Here is a 15,599-nt window from a genome sequence, read left to right on the forward strand (position 1 = left end):
TATTCATTGTAAAATTTACTCAAATTATTATTTACCTACAAAGCAGTCAAAACAAACTGAAATCCAAACAAATGGCCTATCTAAATACATTGAAATTTGATAAAAAGGGAAGATAGAAAAGGGACCTAGGCTAAAGGCTACTAAAAACAAACTTAACACTAACTCCTCACCTGTCTCCTTCCCCTCAGGGCCGCGGCGGGAAGGGCTCCATCTTTGTGTGGGCATCGGGGAACGGGGGCCGTCAGGGGGACAACTGCGACTGTGACGGCTACACGGACAGCATCTACACCATCTCCATCAGCAGTGCCTCCCAGCAGGGCCTGTCTCCCTGGTACGCTGAGAAGTGCTCCTCCACCCTGGCCACCGCTTACAGCAGCGGAGACTACACCGACCAGAGAATAGTGAGTTAAAGTGAACTCCACACCACACCACTGGATAGTGGAGATTGGTATTGTGCTACATTTTGTTATGGTACATTGCGTTTTTAACTTGACTTTTCTTTACTGTACCTGTGGTTTCTTTGTTTACTTCTGTGTCCCTGCAGACCAGTGCTGATTTACATAACGAATGCACCGAGACGCACACAGGAACCTCCGCCTCCGCCCCACTGGCTGCTGGGATATTTGCCCTGTCGCTGGAACAGAAGTGAGGCAACAATCTTGACTTAAACAATGTCAATGGAATATGTGTTTAGGACTCCCTGTCATAATGAAATATGTGTGCAGGACTTCCTATCTGATTTCTTATTTGTCCATCCCCACTAACCCCTCCCCCAGCCCTGAGCTAACATGGAGGGATCTGCAGCACTTGGTGGTGTGGACTTCTGAGTTCGACCCGCTGGCCAACAATCCCGGCTGGAAGAGGAACGGGGCAGGCCTGATGGTCAACAGTCGTTTTGGATTTGGCCTGCTCAACGCTAAGGCCCTGGTGGACCTGGCCGACCCGGCCACCTGGAAACACGTCCCCGAGAAGAAGCAGTGCATCGTCAGGGACGACTCCTTCCAGCCCAGGTACAAATACACTGCACTAGTCTAGTAGATCAGAAACATCTAATCCTCCTGACATAACATACATGTTGTATTGTTCACTTCAGACTAATTCTGGTGGGCAAGCAAACTTAAAGTGTACCAGTAATTCCTTTATGGACAGAGTCCCGTGTCCTAAGATGTCCCTGTGTTTTGGCTCTTCTATTGACGCAGATCAAGAGCTCTTTGATAAGACACTATCTCTACTTTTGACTAGTTTCCCATATGGAACAATATATCAACAGTAAAATGAAAGCTAGAGGTTTGTGTTTGCTCAAGTGTGTTTTTGTGTATTTTATGTTTATGTGTATGTGCGTATGTGCACATGGTCCGTATTGGTAGGAAAGCTGGGATTCCGGCTTTGATTTCTGTAACGGAGGGCTCAAAAAATCTTTGGAGAAATCTTTCATTTGTTAAATCACTTTAGGTTTTTAGGCTTTAGGATAAGCTAAGGCTAGCTGGTAATATTGCTATGTCAACATTTATCTCCAGACTAAATCTGTTCCCGGAGGAAGGGATTTTTTTATCTGAGCAGATGTTTAGTGCACTAACTACAATAGGTTAGCCACCAAGGCTAGGCTACATCATCTAAATTACCTTCATCTTAAAGGATAGGTTTGGTATTTTAGAGCTTTGCATCATCATGATGATTTAACATGTTAAAATATGTTTTTTGAAAGTACTATATAATCTACAAAAATGACATGAAACGGTTTCCCAATCTGGCCCATTGATTTGTGGTTAGTGAATAAAAAGTTAGTAATGGCTGTTTAAATAATTCTCTGGCCCGTAGACTACTGTCAGTATGAGGGACCATATAACTGTCAATTCTAAAATACCAAATGCATCATTTAAGTTTGTTATCATCTCTAGCTAATAACTAAATTATTGATGATGTCCCTATTTTATTTTTATTTTACCTTTATTTAACCAGGCAAGTCAGTTAAGAACAAATTCTTATTTTCAATGACGGCCTAGGAACAGTGGGTTAACTGCCTGTTCAGGGGCAGAACGACAGATTTGTACCTTGTCAGCTCAGGGGTTTGAACTTGCAACCTTCCGGTTACAAGTCCAATGCTCTAACCACTAGGCTACCCTATGCCAGGCAGCTTGGGTTAAGCGACTCAGTGGCATTGACACCCAGTTTCCCCTTTACCTAGGCCATCATGATCATGCCATCTCAGCATCTCAGGAGGATTTAAGACTCCACTTGTGTCATTGCTCACTGGTCTGCAGGCCCCTTCCTCCAGTCCTGTATGCCAGATTGTTGTGTTTGACTGTATTCGTTAATATATGAATAATGACCATTATATGTTAAGCTAAAGGTTTGGTATGTTGTGCTGTGTTGCAACCACAGTACTGATTTCTCTGTGCTGTGTCTTTCTGCCAGGGCATTGAAAGCAGCAGGGGAGATCACCATTGAGATCCCCACCAAGGCCTGTGCCGGCCAGAACAACGCTGTCCTCTCACTGGAGCATGTGCAAGTGGAGGCCAGCATCGTGTACACCAGGCGAGGAGACCTACACATCAAAATCACTTCCCCATCAGGTTCGTTAGACACACGCACATGCACGCATGCACACACAAAATCTATATGTATACAGTACCAGTCAAAAGTTTGGACACACCTGACACAGGGTTTTTCTTTATTTTTTACTTTTTTCTACATTGTAGAAAAATAATGAAGATATCAAAACTATGAAATAACACATTTGCAACCATGTAGTAACCAAAAAAGTGTTATTCAAATCAAAATATATTTTATGTTTGAGTTTGCCTCAAATTTTGCCTTGATGACAGCTTTGCACAATCTTGGCATTCTCTCAAACAGCTTCACCTGGAATTATTTTCTAACAGTCTTGTTAGAAAAGCATTCCAGGTGAAGGAGTTCCCACATATGCTGAGCACTTGTTGGCTGATTACAGCGTATCGCTGCAGAATTCTGTGGTAGCCATGCTGGTTAAGTGTGCCTTGAATTCGAAATAAATCACAGACAGTGTCACCAGCGAAGCACACCCACACCTCCTCCTCCATGCTTCAAGGTGGGAACCACACATGCGGAGATCACCTAATCTGCGTCTCACAAAGACACAGGAATTGGAACCAAAATATCTCCAATTTAGACTCATCAGACCAAAGGACAGATTTCCACTGGTCTAATGTCCATTGATCGTGTTTCTTGGCCCAACTAAGTCTCTTTGCAGCAATTCGACCATGAAGGCCTGATTCACGCAGTCTTATCTGAACAGTAGATGTTGTGGTGTGTCTTTTACTTGAACTCTGTGAAGCATTTATTTGGGCTGCAATTTCTGAGGCTGATAACTGTAATGAACTTATTCTCTGATGCAGAGGTAACTCTGGGTCTTCCTTTCCAGTGGCGGTCCTCATGAGCCAGTTTCATCATAGCGCTTGAGGTTTTTTGCGACGGCACTTGAAGAAACTTTCAAAGTCTTAAAGTAATGATGGACTGTAATTTCTCTTTGCTTATTTGAGCTGTCCTTGCCATAATATGGACTAGGTATTTTACCAAATAGGGCTATCTTCTGTATACGTTGTCAAAACACAACTGATTTGCTCAAACACATTAATTAAAAACGAAATAAATTCCACAAATTAACTTTTAACAAGGCACACCTGTTAATTGAAATATATTCCAGGTGACGACCTCATGAAGTTGGTTGAGAAAATGCTAAGAGTGTGCAAAGCTGTCATCAAGGCAAAGGGTGGCTACTTTGAAGAATCTCAAATATAAAACATTTTTTTGATTTGTTTAACACTTTTTTGGTTACTACATGATTCCATATGTGTTATTTAATTGTTTTGATGTTTTCACTATTATTCTAAAATGTAGAAAATAGTAAAAATAAAGAAAACCCCTGGAAAAACCCCTGGGTTGTCAAAACTTTTTACTGGTACTGTATATATATATATAAAGCTCTGGAAAAAAATAAGAGACCACTCCAAAATAATCAGTTTCTCTGGTTTTACTATTTATATTTACAGTTGAAGTCGGAAGTTTACATACACTTAGGTTGGAGTCACTCCACACATTTCTTGTTAACAAACGCTAGTTTTGGCAAGTCGGTTAGGACATCTACTTTGTGCATGACCCAAGTAATTTTTCCAACAATTGTTTACAGACAGATTATTTCACTTATAATTCACTGTATCACAATTCCAGTGGGTCATAGGTTTGAATACACTAAGTTGACTGTGATTTTAAACAGCTTGGAAAATTCCATAAAATGATGTCATGGCTTTAGAAGCTTCTGATTGGCAAATTAACATCATTTGAGTCAATTGGAGGTGTACCTGTGGATGTATTTCAAGGCCTACCTTCAAACTCAGTGCCTCTTTGCTTGACATCATGGGAAAATCTAAAGAAATCAGCCAAGACATCAGAAGAAAATGTGTAGATCTCCACAAGCCTGGTTCAGCCTTGGGATCAATTTCCAAACACCTGATGGTACCATGTTCATCTGTACAAACAATAGTACGCACGTATAAACACCATGGGACCACACAACTGTCCTACTGCTCAGAAAGGAGACACGTTCTGTCTCCTAGAGGTGAACGTACTTTGGTGCAAAAAGTGCAAATCAATCCCAGAACAACAGCAAAGGACCTTGTGAAAATGCTGGAGGAAACAGGTACAAAAGTATCTATATCCACAGTAAAACGAGTCCTATATCGACATAACCTGATAGGCCACTCAGCAAGGAAGAAGCCATAAAAAAGGCAGACTACGGTTTGCAACTGCACATGGGGACAAAGATCTTACTTTTTGGAGAAATGTCCTCTGGTCTGATGAAATAAAATAGAACTGTTTGGCCATAATGACCATCGTTATGTTTGGAGGAAAAAGGGGGATGTTTGCAAGCCAAAGAACACCATCCCAACTGTGAAGCACGGGGGTGGTAGCATCATGTTGTGGGGGTGCTTTGATGCAGGAGGGACTGGTGCACTTCATAAAATAGATGGCATCATGAGGGAGGAACATTATGTTGAAGCAACATCTCAAGACATCAGTCAGGTAGTTAAAGCTTGGTCGCAAATGGGTCTTCCAAATGGACAATGACCCAAAGCATACTTACAAAGTTGTGGAAAAAGGACAACAAAGTCAAGGTATTGGAGTGGCCATCACAAAGCCCTGACCTCAATCCCATAGAATATTTGTGGGCAGAACTGAAAAGCGTGTGCGAGCAAGGAGGCCTACAAACCTGACTCAGTCACACCAGCTCTGTCAGGAGGAATCGGCCAAAATTCACCCAACTCACGCCAACTTCACAACCAAATTCACACCAACTTATTGTTTCGGCTATCCGAAATGTTTGGCCCAAGTTAACAATTTGAAGGCAATGCTACCAAATACTAATTGAGTGTATATAAACTTCTGACCCACTGGGAATGTGATGAAAGAAATACAATTCTGAAATAAATAATTCTCTCTACTATTATTCTGATATTTCACATTCTTAAAATGAAGTGGTTATCCTAACTGACCTAAGACAGGGAATTTTTACTCTGATTAAATGTCACGGATTGTGAAATACTGAGTTTAAATGTATTTTGCTAAGGTGTATGTAAACTTCTGACTTCAACTGTATGTTTTTGGGTAAAATGAAACATTTTGGTTTATTCTGTAAACTACTGACAAAATTTATCCCAAATTCCAAATAAAAATATTGTCATTTAGAGCATTTATTTGCAGAAAATAATAACAATGATGCAGTGTTGTCAGACCTCGAATAATGCGAAGAAAATAACTTAATATTCATTTTTAAACAACACAATAGTAATGTTTTAATAACTTAACAAGAGTTCAGAAATCAATATGTGGTGGAATAACCCTGATTTTCAACAATAGCTTGGCATGCTCTCCACCAGTCTTTCACATTAATGTTGGGTGACTTTATGCCACTCCTAGTGCAAAAATGCAAGCAGCTCGGCTTTGTTTGATGGCTTGTGACCATCCATATTCCTCTTGATCACATTCCAGAGGTTTTCAATGGGGTTCAGATCTGGAAATTGGACTGGCCATGACAAGGTCTTGATCTGGTGGTCCTCCATCCACACCTTGATTCACCTGGCTGTGTGGCATGGAGCATTGTCCTGCTGGAAAAAACAATCCTCAGGGTTGGGGAACATTGTCAGAGCAGAAAGAAACAAGTTTTTTTCCAGGACAACCTTGTACATGACTTGATTCATGCGTCCTTCACAAAGACAAATCTGCCTGATACCAGCCTTGCTGAGCACCCCCAGATCATTACCGATCCTCCACCAAATTTCATGTGTTTCAGATTAAATCCTTATTAATCTGAAACATAATACCCCATAATGACAAAGCGAAAACAGGTTTATAGACATTTTTGCAAATGTATTAAAAATAAAAAAAACAGAAATACCTTATTTTCATAAGTATTCATACCCTTTGCTATGAGACTCAAAATTGAGCTCAGGTGCATCCTGTTTCCATTGAACATCCTTGAGATGTTTCTACAACTTGATTTACCACCTGTGGTAAATTCAATTGATTGGACATGATTTTGAAAGGCACACACTAAGGTTCCACACTTGACGGTGCATGTCAGACCAAAAACCAAGCCATGAGGTCGAAGAAATTGGTCCGAGACACCGAGACAGGATTATGTCTAGGCACAGATCTGGGAAGGGTACCAAAACAATTCTGCAGCATTGAAGGTCCCCAAGAAAACAGTGACCGCATCCATTCTTAAATGGAAGAAGTTTGGAACCACTAAGACTCTTCCTAGAGCTGGCCGCCCGGTCAAACTGAGCAATCGGGGGAGAAGGGCCTTGGTCAGGGAGGTGACCAAGAACCCGATGGTCACTCTGACAGAGCTCCAGAGTTCCTCTGTGGAGATGGTTGTCCTTCTGGAAGGTTCTCCCATCTCTGCCTCAATCCACCAAACAGGCCTTTATGGTAGAGTATCCAGATGGAAGCCACTCCTCAGTAAAAGACACATGACAGCCAGCTTGGAGATTGCCAAAAGGCACCTAAAGGACTCCAGATTCTCTGGTCTGATGAAACCAAGATTGAACTCTCTGGCCTGAATGCTAAGCGTCACGTCTGGAGGAACCTTGGCACAATCCCTACGGTGAAGCATGGTGGTAACAGCATCATGTTGTGCGGATGTATTTCAGCGTTAGGGATTGAGAGACTAGTCAGGATTGAGAGAAAGATGAAGGGAGCAAAGTACAGAGAGATCCTTGAGGAAAACCTGCTCCAGAGCGCTCAGGACATGAGACTGGGGCGAAGGTTCACCTTGCAACAGGGCAACAGGATTAACTTCCGGCACCGACAGAGATGGCCGCCTCGCTTCGCGTTCCTAGGAAAATATACAGTATTTTGTTTTTTTACGTGTTATTTCTTACATTGGTACACAAGGTAATCTTAGGTTTTATTACATACAATCGGGAGGATCTACTGGATATAAGAGCAACGTCAACGTACCATCATTACGACCAGGAATACGACTTTCCCGAAGCGGATCCTGTGTTTGGCCCACCACCCAGGACAATGGATCGGATCCCAGCCGGCGAACCAAAACAACGATGCCGTAAAAGGGGCAGACGAAGCGGTCTTCTGGTCAGGCTCCGGAGACGGGCACATCGCACAACGCTCCCGAACATACTACTCGCCAATGTCCAGTCTCTTGACAACAAGGTTGATGAAATCCGAGCAAGGGTAGCATTCCAGAGAGACATAAGAGACTGTAACGTTCTTTGCTTCACGGAAACATGGCTCACTCAAGACACGCTATCGGAGTCGCTACAGCCAGCTGGTTTCTTCACTTATCGTGCCGACAGACACAAGCATCTTTCTGGTAAGAACAGGGGGGGGGGGGGGGGGGGGGGCTTGCCTTATGATTAACGAGACGTGGTGTGATCATAACAACATACAGGAACTCAAGTCCTTCTGTTCACCAGACTTAGAATTCCTCACAATCAAATGTCGACCGCATTATCTACCAAGAGAATTCTCTTTGATTATAATCACAGCCGCATATATTCCCCCCCCCAAGCAGACACGTCAATGGCCCTGAACTGACTTTATTTGACTCTATGTAAACTGGAAACCACATATCCTGAGGCTGCATTCATTGTAGCTGGGGATTTTAACAAGGCTAATCTGAAAACAAAACTCCCTAAATTCTATCAGCATAACGATTGTGCTACCAGGGCTGGTAAAACCATGGATTATTGTTATTATAACTTCCGCGACGCATATAAGGCCCTCTTGCTCCCTCCTTTTGGAAAAGCTGACCACGACTCCATTTTGTTGCTTCCAGCCTATAGATAGAGACTAAAACAGGAACCTCCCGCGCTCAGGTCTGTTCAATGCTGGCCCGACCAATCTGATTCCACGCTCAAGATTTCTTCGATCACGTGGACTGGGATATGTTCCGCATTGCGTCAAACAACAACATTGATGAATAAGCTGATTCGGTGAGCGAGTTTATTAGCAAGTGCATCGGTGATGTCGTACCCACAGCAACTATTAAAACCTACCCAAACCAGACACCGTGGATTGATGGCAGCATTCGCACGAAACTGAAAGCGCAAACCACTGCTTTTAAACAGAGCAAGGTGACCGGAAACATGACCGAATACAAACAGTGTAGCTATTCCCTCCGTAGGGCAATCAAACAAACTAAGCGTCAGTATAGAGACAAAGTAGAGTCGCAATTCAACGGCTCAGACACAAGAGATATGTGGCAGGGTCTACAGTCAATCACGGATTACAAAAAGAAAGCTAGCCCCGTCGCGGACCAGGATGTCTTGCTCCCAGACAGACTAAACAACTTCTTTGCTTGCTTTGAGAACAATACAGTGCCACTGACACGGCCCGCTACCAAAACCTGTGGACTCTCCTTCACTGCAGCCGATGTGAGTAAAACATTTAAACGTGTTAACCCTGGCAAGGCTGCAGGCCCAGACGGCATCCCCAGCCACGTCCTCAGAGCATGCGCAGACCAGCTGGCTGTTGTGTTTACGGACATATTCAATCAATCCTTATCCCAGTCTGCTGTTCCCACATGCTTCAAGAAGGCCACCATTGTTCCTGTTCCCAAGAAAGCTAAGGTAACTGAGCTAAACGACTACCGCCCGTAGCACTCACTTCCGTCATCATGAAGTTCTTTGAGAGACTAGTCAAGGACCACATCACCTCCTACCTGACACCATAGAACCACTCCAATTTGCTTACCGCCCCAACAGGTCCACAGACAACGCAATCGTAACCACACTGCACACTGCCCTAATCCATCTGGACAAGAGGAATACCTATGTGAGAATGCAGCTCAGTATTTAACACCATAGTACCCTCCAAACTCGTCATCAAGCTCGAGACCCTGGGTCTCAACCCCGCCCTGTGCAACTGGGTCCTGGACTTCCTGATGGTAAGGGTAGGTGGTGAGGGTAGGTAACAACATCTCCACCCCGCTGATCCTCAACACTGGGGCCCCACAAGGGTGCATTATGAGCCATCTCCTGTACTCCCTGTTCACCCACGACTGCATGGTCATGGACGCCTCCAACTCAATCATCAAGTTTGCAGACGACACTAAAGTGGTAGGCTTGATTACCAACAACAACGAGACGACCTACAGGGAGGAGGTGAGGGCCCTCGGAGTGTGGTGTCAGGAAAATAACCTCACACTCAACATCAGCAAAACAAAAGGAGATGATCGTGGACTTCAGGAAACAGCAGAGGGAGCACCCCCCTATCCACATCGACGGGACAGTAGTGGAGAGGGTAGGAAGTTTTAAGTTCCTCGGTGTACACATCACGGACAAACTGAATTGGTCCACACAGACAGCGTGGTGTCCGCAGCAGCGCCTCTTCAACCTCAGGAGGCTGAAGAAATTCGGCTTGTCACCAAAAGCACTCAAACTTTTACAGATGCACAATCAAGAGCATCCTGTCGGGCTGTATCACCGCCTGGTACGGCAACTGCTCCGCCCACAACCGTAAGGCTCTCCAGAGGGCCATGAGGTCTGCACAACGCATCACCGGGGGCAAACTACTTGCCCTCCAGGACACCTACACTACCCGATGTCACAGGAAGGCCATAAAGATCATCAAGGACAACAACCACCCGAGCCACTGCCTGTTCACCCCGCTATCATCCAGAAGGCAAGGTCAGTACAGGTGCATCAAAGCAGGGACCGAGAGACTGAAAAACAGATTCTACTAACATTGAGTGGCTGCTGCCAACATCCTGACTCAACTCCAGCCAGGAAAATTGATGTAAAAAAATTATCAGTAGCCACTTTAAACAATGCCACTTTACATACCCTACATTAGTCATCTCATATGTATATACTGTACTCTATACCATCTACTGCATCTTGCCTATGCCGTTCTGTACCATCACTCATTCATATATCTTTATGTACATATTCGTCATCCCTTTACACTTGTGTGTATAAGGTAGTTGTTGTAAAATTGTAAGGTTAGATTACTTGATGGTTATTACTGCATTGTCGGAACTAGAAACAGAAGCATTTCGCTACATTCGCATTAACATCTGCTAACCATGTGTATGTGACAAATAAAATGTGATTTGATTTGACAACGACCCTAAGCAAACTGCTAAGACAACACAGGAGTGGCTTCGAGACAAGTCTCTGAATGTCCTTGAGTGGCCCAGCCAGAGGCTGGAGTTGAACCCAATCGAACATCTCTGGAGTGACCTGAAAATAGCGATGCTCCCCATCCAACCTGACAGAGGTTGAGAGGATCTGCAGAGAATAATGGGATAAACTCCCCAAAATATAGGTGTGACAGCTTGTAGCATCATACCCAAGAAGACTCGAGGCTGTAATTGTTGCCAAAATGTGCTTCAACAAAGTATTGAGTAAAGGGTCTGAATACTTATGTAAATGTGAGAAATTTTATTTAAATTTTTAATACATTTGCAAAAATAAAAAATAAAACATGTTTTTGCTTTGTCATTATGGGGTATTGTGTGTAGATTGAACAAAATGTGGAAAAATTCAAGGTGTCTGAATACTTTCCGAATGCCCTGTATATAGGTAAATCTGAAAACTGGAGTTAAACAACTCTATATTGTACATTATTTTCTCCCATTAGGCACCAGCACAGTCCTGCTGGCGGAGAGAGAGAGGGACACGTCATCTAACGGCTTTAGGAACTGGGACTTCATGTCAGTTCACACATGGGGAGAGGACCCCACTGGCACCTGGACCCTTAAGATCACTGACACAGTGAGTCCCTGGGCTCGAGAACACTTTGGCTGTTTCACGAGTTTCATATATTTTAAGGGATATTTCCAATCCAGTATTTTCCAACAAATTTCGAACCACATAGACAATGTAGCTGGTAATTGCATCAACATGTTGTCTAAACAGGGTGATTTTTACACTCTTTTTCAATTTCCCTCTGTCAGTCGGGGCGAATGGAGAACGAAGGTCAGATCCTAAGCTGGAAGCTTATTCTCCACGGCACGTCAGAAAAGCCTGAGCACATGAAGAAACCCAGAGTGTACGTCCCCTACAACGCTGTCCAGAATGACCGTAGAGGAGTGGAGCACATGGATGACATGATAGAGGTGAGCTTGATAATTAAAGTGGCAATTCACTTCTTTTTAACCTCCTATTCATTATCTCCAGAAGCATACCAGTTTCTACATACAGCAGCATACCACCCTGCAGCCCACTGCTGGCTTGCTTCTGAAGCTAAGCAGGATTGGTCCTGGTCAGTCCCTGGATGGGAGACCAGGTGCTGCTGGAAGTGGTGTTGGAGGGCCAGTAGGGGGCACCCTTTTCTCTGGTCCCAAAAAATATCCCAATGCCCCAGGGCAGTGATTGGGGACATTACCCTGTGTAGGTTGCCATCTTTCGGATGGGATGTTAAACGGGTGTCCTGACTCTCTGTGGTCACTAAAGTTCCCATGCCACTTATTTGTAAGAGTAGGAGTGTTTACCCCAGCGTCCTGGCTGCATTTCCTATCTGGTCTTCAAACTGTACCATCATGGCCACCTAATCATCCCCAGCTTACAATTGGCTCATTCATCCCCTCCTTTCCCCTGTAACTATTTCCCAGGTTGTTGCTGTAAATGAGAATGTGTTCTCAATCAACTTACCTGGTAAAATAAGGGATAAATACTGTATGTATGTGATGTATGTATGTATGTATGTATGTATGTATGTATTGTCTGTTGACTGACCAGAAATTGAATTCGGTGTGGCTTACTGACCTTATCCACTGAAAATGTGCAGAACTGAGGAGTTAAATCAACTCCTAGGTAGAAGCTACCTCTAAACCATTTTCTGACTTTCTGTTCGTCCTTCTCCCTGTCATATAGGAGCTGCCCACCCAGGCTGAGGTTCACCCACCACAGAAGACCCAGCCCCCTCCTCCTGCCACCCCTGAGAGGAAGGAGACAAGACCCTCCTCCTTCCCCCCCTCCCTGGCCCTTCTGAGTCTCCTCCAGACGGCCTTCAACAGACAGACCCCAGCCGCCCTGTCCCAGTCCCCAGCCAAGGCCTCTAGCTGGGGAGAGCAGCACACTGGCAGGGCCCCCTCCCTTCCATGGAGAGCAGGCCCTCATGTCGCTCCACAGAAGCTGTACCAGGCCCTGGACAGGATCAACCAGTACCAGCAGGGTGGGCAGGACAACAGCCTGTATAGCGACTACAGCGACGGCTTTTATAGCACCAAGCCCTACAGACACAGAGATGACCGACTGCTCCAGGCGCTCTTCGACATGCTCTCTGACGACAGGCAGTGAGGAGGGAGGATATGGGAGGAGAGTGGGTAAGGCAAGGGCGGAACTCCAGTCCTGCAGTGTGTGTAGGCTTTTGTTCTAGCTTAACAGAACCGGCCCCCGAATCCCAACTTGAGTCGAGTTAGGATTCGGGGCCAAATGAACACACCCGATTTAACCAAACACGGTCTACATTGAAGACCTCCTTCGTTGACTACCGGTAGGTGAATCAGGTGTGTAAGTGCTGGGCTAGAGTCTGCACAGCCCTGCCATTCTCCTTGGTCAAGATTGGCCACCCATGGGGTAAGGGGTGAGAGAGAAAATGTGAGGAGGTGGGAGCTGGGCATGGAAGGAGAAAGCGAGGGAGGGGGAGAGTGAACGCCAGATAGAAACTCTTCCAGCCAATTGTGATGTTGTTTTTCCAAAACGCTACTTTTCTTTCCTTGCAGCATTCTAGCCTGTCTGTCTGTAGTTTTGTCTTTCATTCTGTACAGTTAGTTGTAAGTCGGTTGCATCTCAATACCCACAAGTGGCTTCCTTTCCTCCTCCTCCTTCCTTTCCTCCTCCTCCCCCCTCCTCCTGATGTATTGAAGTCTAGCTAACCCATAGACCATAGATCTCTGTCATATTGCTTCAGTCTTTTCAGATCAATATGCAGGAAGGAAAGGAGACAAGGAAAGGGAACCCCTGTAGCGTATTTAAATGAATCTGTGATTGCATTCCACCCCTCCTCCAGCCATCTATCCAATAGTCTTAAAGTGACAGTTAACATCAAAGTCAACGTTCAGCCGATGTTTTCAGCCCTCAAAAGTGGTCTGATGTCAGGATGAGTCCAGGCCCCACGACATCTGTTTTGTAGATCCAGCTGTATCCCTCAACTCCAAATTAATGAAAAACATAGCCACTGCACTGCTAAATGCATATAGGGGAAATGCTGCTCTATTGGCCAAGTAAGGAGACAAGAGAAGGAGAAAGAGATGAGGAAAGGATGTTTTTAAGACTTTTGGGACACAGCCCTATTCTCCCTTCACGGCACTACCTGCTTGAGCATGCTATGTACAGTACCTTAAGAATTTCAAGTTCATAATTGAATTATGACTGACACTATTATCTATATATTATACAAAGACAATGAATGTAATGTTGTTTTTACACTGAACAAAAATATAAGCGCAACATGCAAAAATGTCAATGATTTTACTGAGTTACAGTTCATATAAGTAAATCAGTCAATTGAAATAAATTCCATAGGCCCTAATCTATGGATTTCACATGACTGGAAATACAGATATGCATCGGTTGGTCATAGATACATAAAAAAAAGGTAGGGGCGTGGATCAGAAATCCAGTCAGTATCTGGTGTGACCACCATTTACCTCATGCAGCGCGACACATCTCCTTCGCATAGAGTTGATCAGGCTGCTGATTGTGGCCTGTGGAATGTTGTCCCAATTCTCTTCAATGGCTGTGCTAAATTGCTGGATATTGGCGGGAACTGGAACATGCTGTCGTACACTTCGATCCAGAGCATCCCACACATGCTCATGGGTGACATGTCTGGTGAGTATGCAGGCCATGAAGGAACTGGGACATGTTCAGCTTCCATCTGTGTACAGATCCCTGCGACATGGGGCTATGCATTATCATGCTGAAATATGAAGTGATGGCAGCTGATGAATTGCATGACATGACAGTGGGCCTCAGCATCTCGTCATGGGATCTCTGCATTCAAATTGCCAATCGATAAAATGCAATTGTGTTCGTCGTCCGTAGCGTATGCCTGCCCACACCGTAACCCCACTGCCACCATGAGGCACTCTGTTCACTAGGTTGACATCAACAAACCGCTCACCCACACGGCACCATACATGCTGTCTGCCATCTGCTTTGTACAGTTAAAACCAGCATTCATCTGCGAAGAGCATACTTCTCCAGCGTGCCAGTGGCCATCGAAGGTGAGCATTTGCTCACTGAAGTCGGTTACAACGCCAAACTGAAGACACTAGTGAGGACGACGGGCACACAGATGAGCTTCCCTGAGACTGTTTCTGACAGTTTGTGCAGAAATTTATTTGGTTGTGCAAACCCACAGTTTCATCAGCTGTCCGGGCGGCTGGTCTCAGACAACCTCGCAGGTGAAGATGTGGAGGTCCTGGGCTGGCGTGGTTAACCGTGGTCTGAGGTTGTGATGTCGATTGGACGTACTGCCAAATTCGCTAAAACGACGTTGGAGCTTATGGTAAAGAAATTAACATTACATTCTCTGGAAACAGCTCTGGTGGACATTCCTGCAGTTAGCATGCCAATTACATGCTCCCTCAAAACTTGAGAAATCTGTGGCATTGTGTTGTGTGACAACTGCACATTTTAGAGGGGACTTTTATTGTCCCCAGCAGAAGGTGCACCTGTGTAATGATCATGCTGTTAAATCAGCTTCTTGATATGCCTCACCTGTGAGGTGGATGGATTATCTTGGAAAAGGAGAAAGGCTCACTAACAGGGATGTAAAAAAAATGTGTGCACAAAACTTGAGAGAAATAAGCTTTTTGTGCGTATGGAAAATGTCTGGGATCATATATTTCAGCTCATGAAACATGGGACCAACAATATATGTTGCGTTTGTGTTTTTGTTCAGTATAAATATACTTGACCTCTAAACTAACCACCTCTCTAAACTCCAAATATGAAATCTGTATTTAATATTTATATATTGACATATTTATTTTGGCATATATTTGTTTTTTTGCAAGAGTAGACGTACTCACTGTGCTACTGTATCTCAGCCCCAAATCCTGATTTGGGGAATGTAATTTTGAGGTA

General features: G+C 44.3%; 1 protein-coding gene across 1 annotated transcript in view; it reads left to right on the top strand.

Annotated features, from left to right (window-relative positions):
- LOC139370771 (neuroendocrine convertase 1-like) overlaps nt 1–13,722 on the top strand; it is a 29,413-nt gene extending 15,691 nt beyond the window's left edge. Inside the window, exons 8-14 of the mRNA XM_071110522.1 lie at nt 189–401; nt 545–645; nt 777–1,010; nt 2,416–2,573; nt 11,143–11,276; nt 11,459–11,620; nt 12,378–13,722. Coding sequence (XP_070966623.1) covers nt 189–401; nt 545–645; nt 777–1,010; nt 2,416–2,573; nt 11,143–11,276; nt 11,459–11,620; nt 12,378–12,803 — 1,428 coding nt within the window. The 3' untranslated portion in view covers nt 12,804–13,722. The remainder of the gene's footprint in view (nt 1–188; nt 402–544; nt 646–776; nt 1,011–2,415; nt 2,574–11,142; nt 11,277–11,458; nt 11,621–12,377) is intronic.
- The last annotated feature ends 1,877 nt before the right edge of the window (nt 13,723–15,599 follow it).

The sequence above is a fragment of the Oncorhynchus clarkii genome, chromosome 17, assembly GCF_045791955.1.
Source record: "Oncorhynchus clarkii lewisi isolate Uvic-CL-2024 chromosome 17, UVic_Ocla_1.0, whole genome shotgun sequence".
NCBI lineage: Eukaryota > Metazoa > Chordata > Actinopteri > Salmoniformes > Salmonidae > Oncorhynchus > Oncorhynchus clarkii.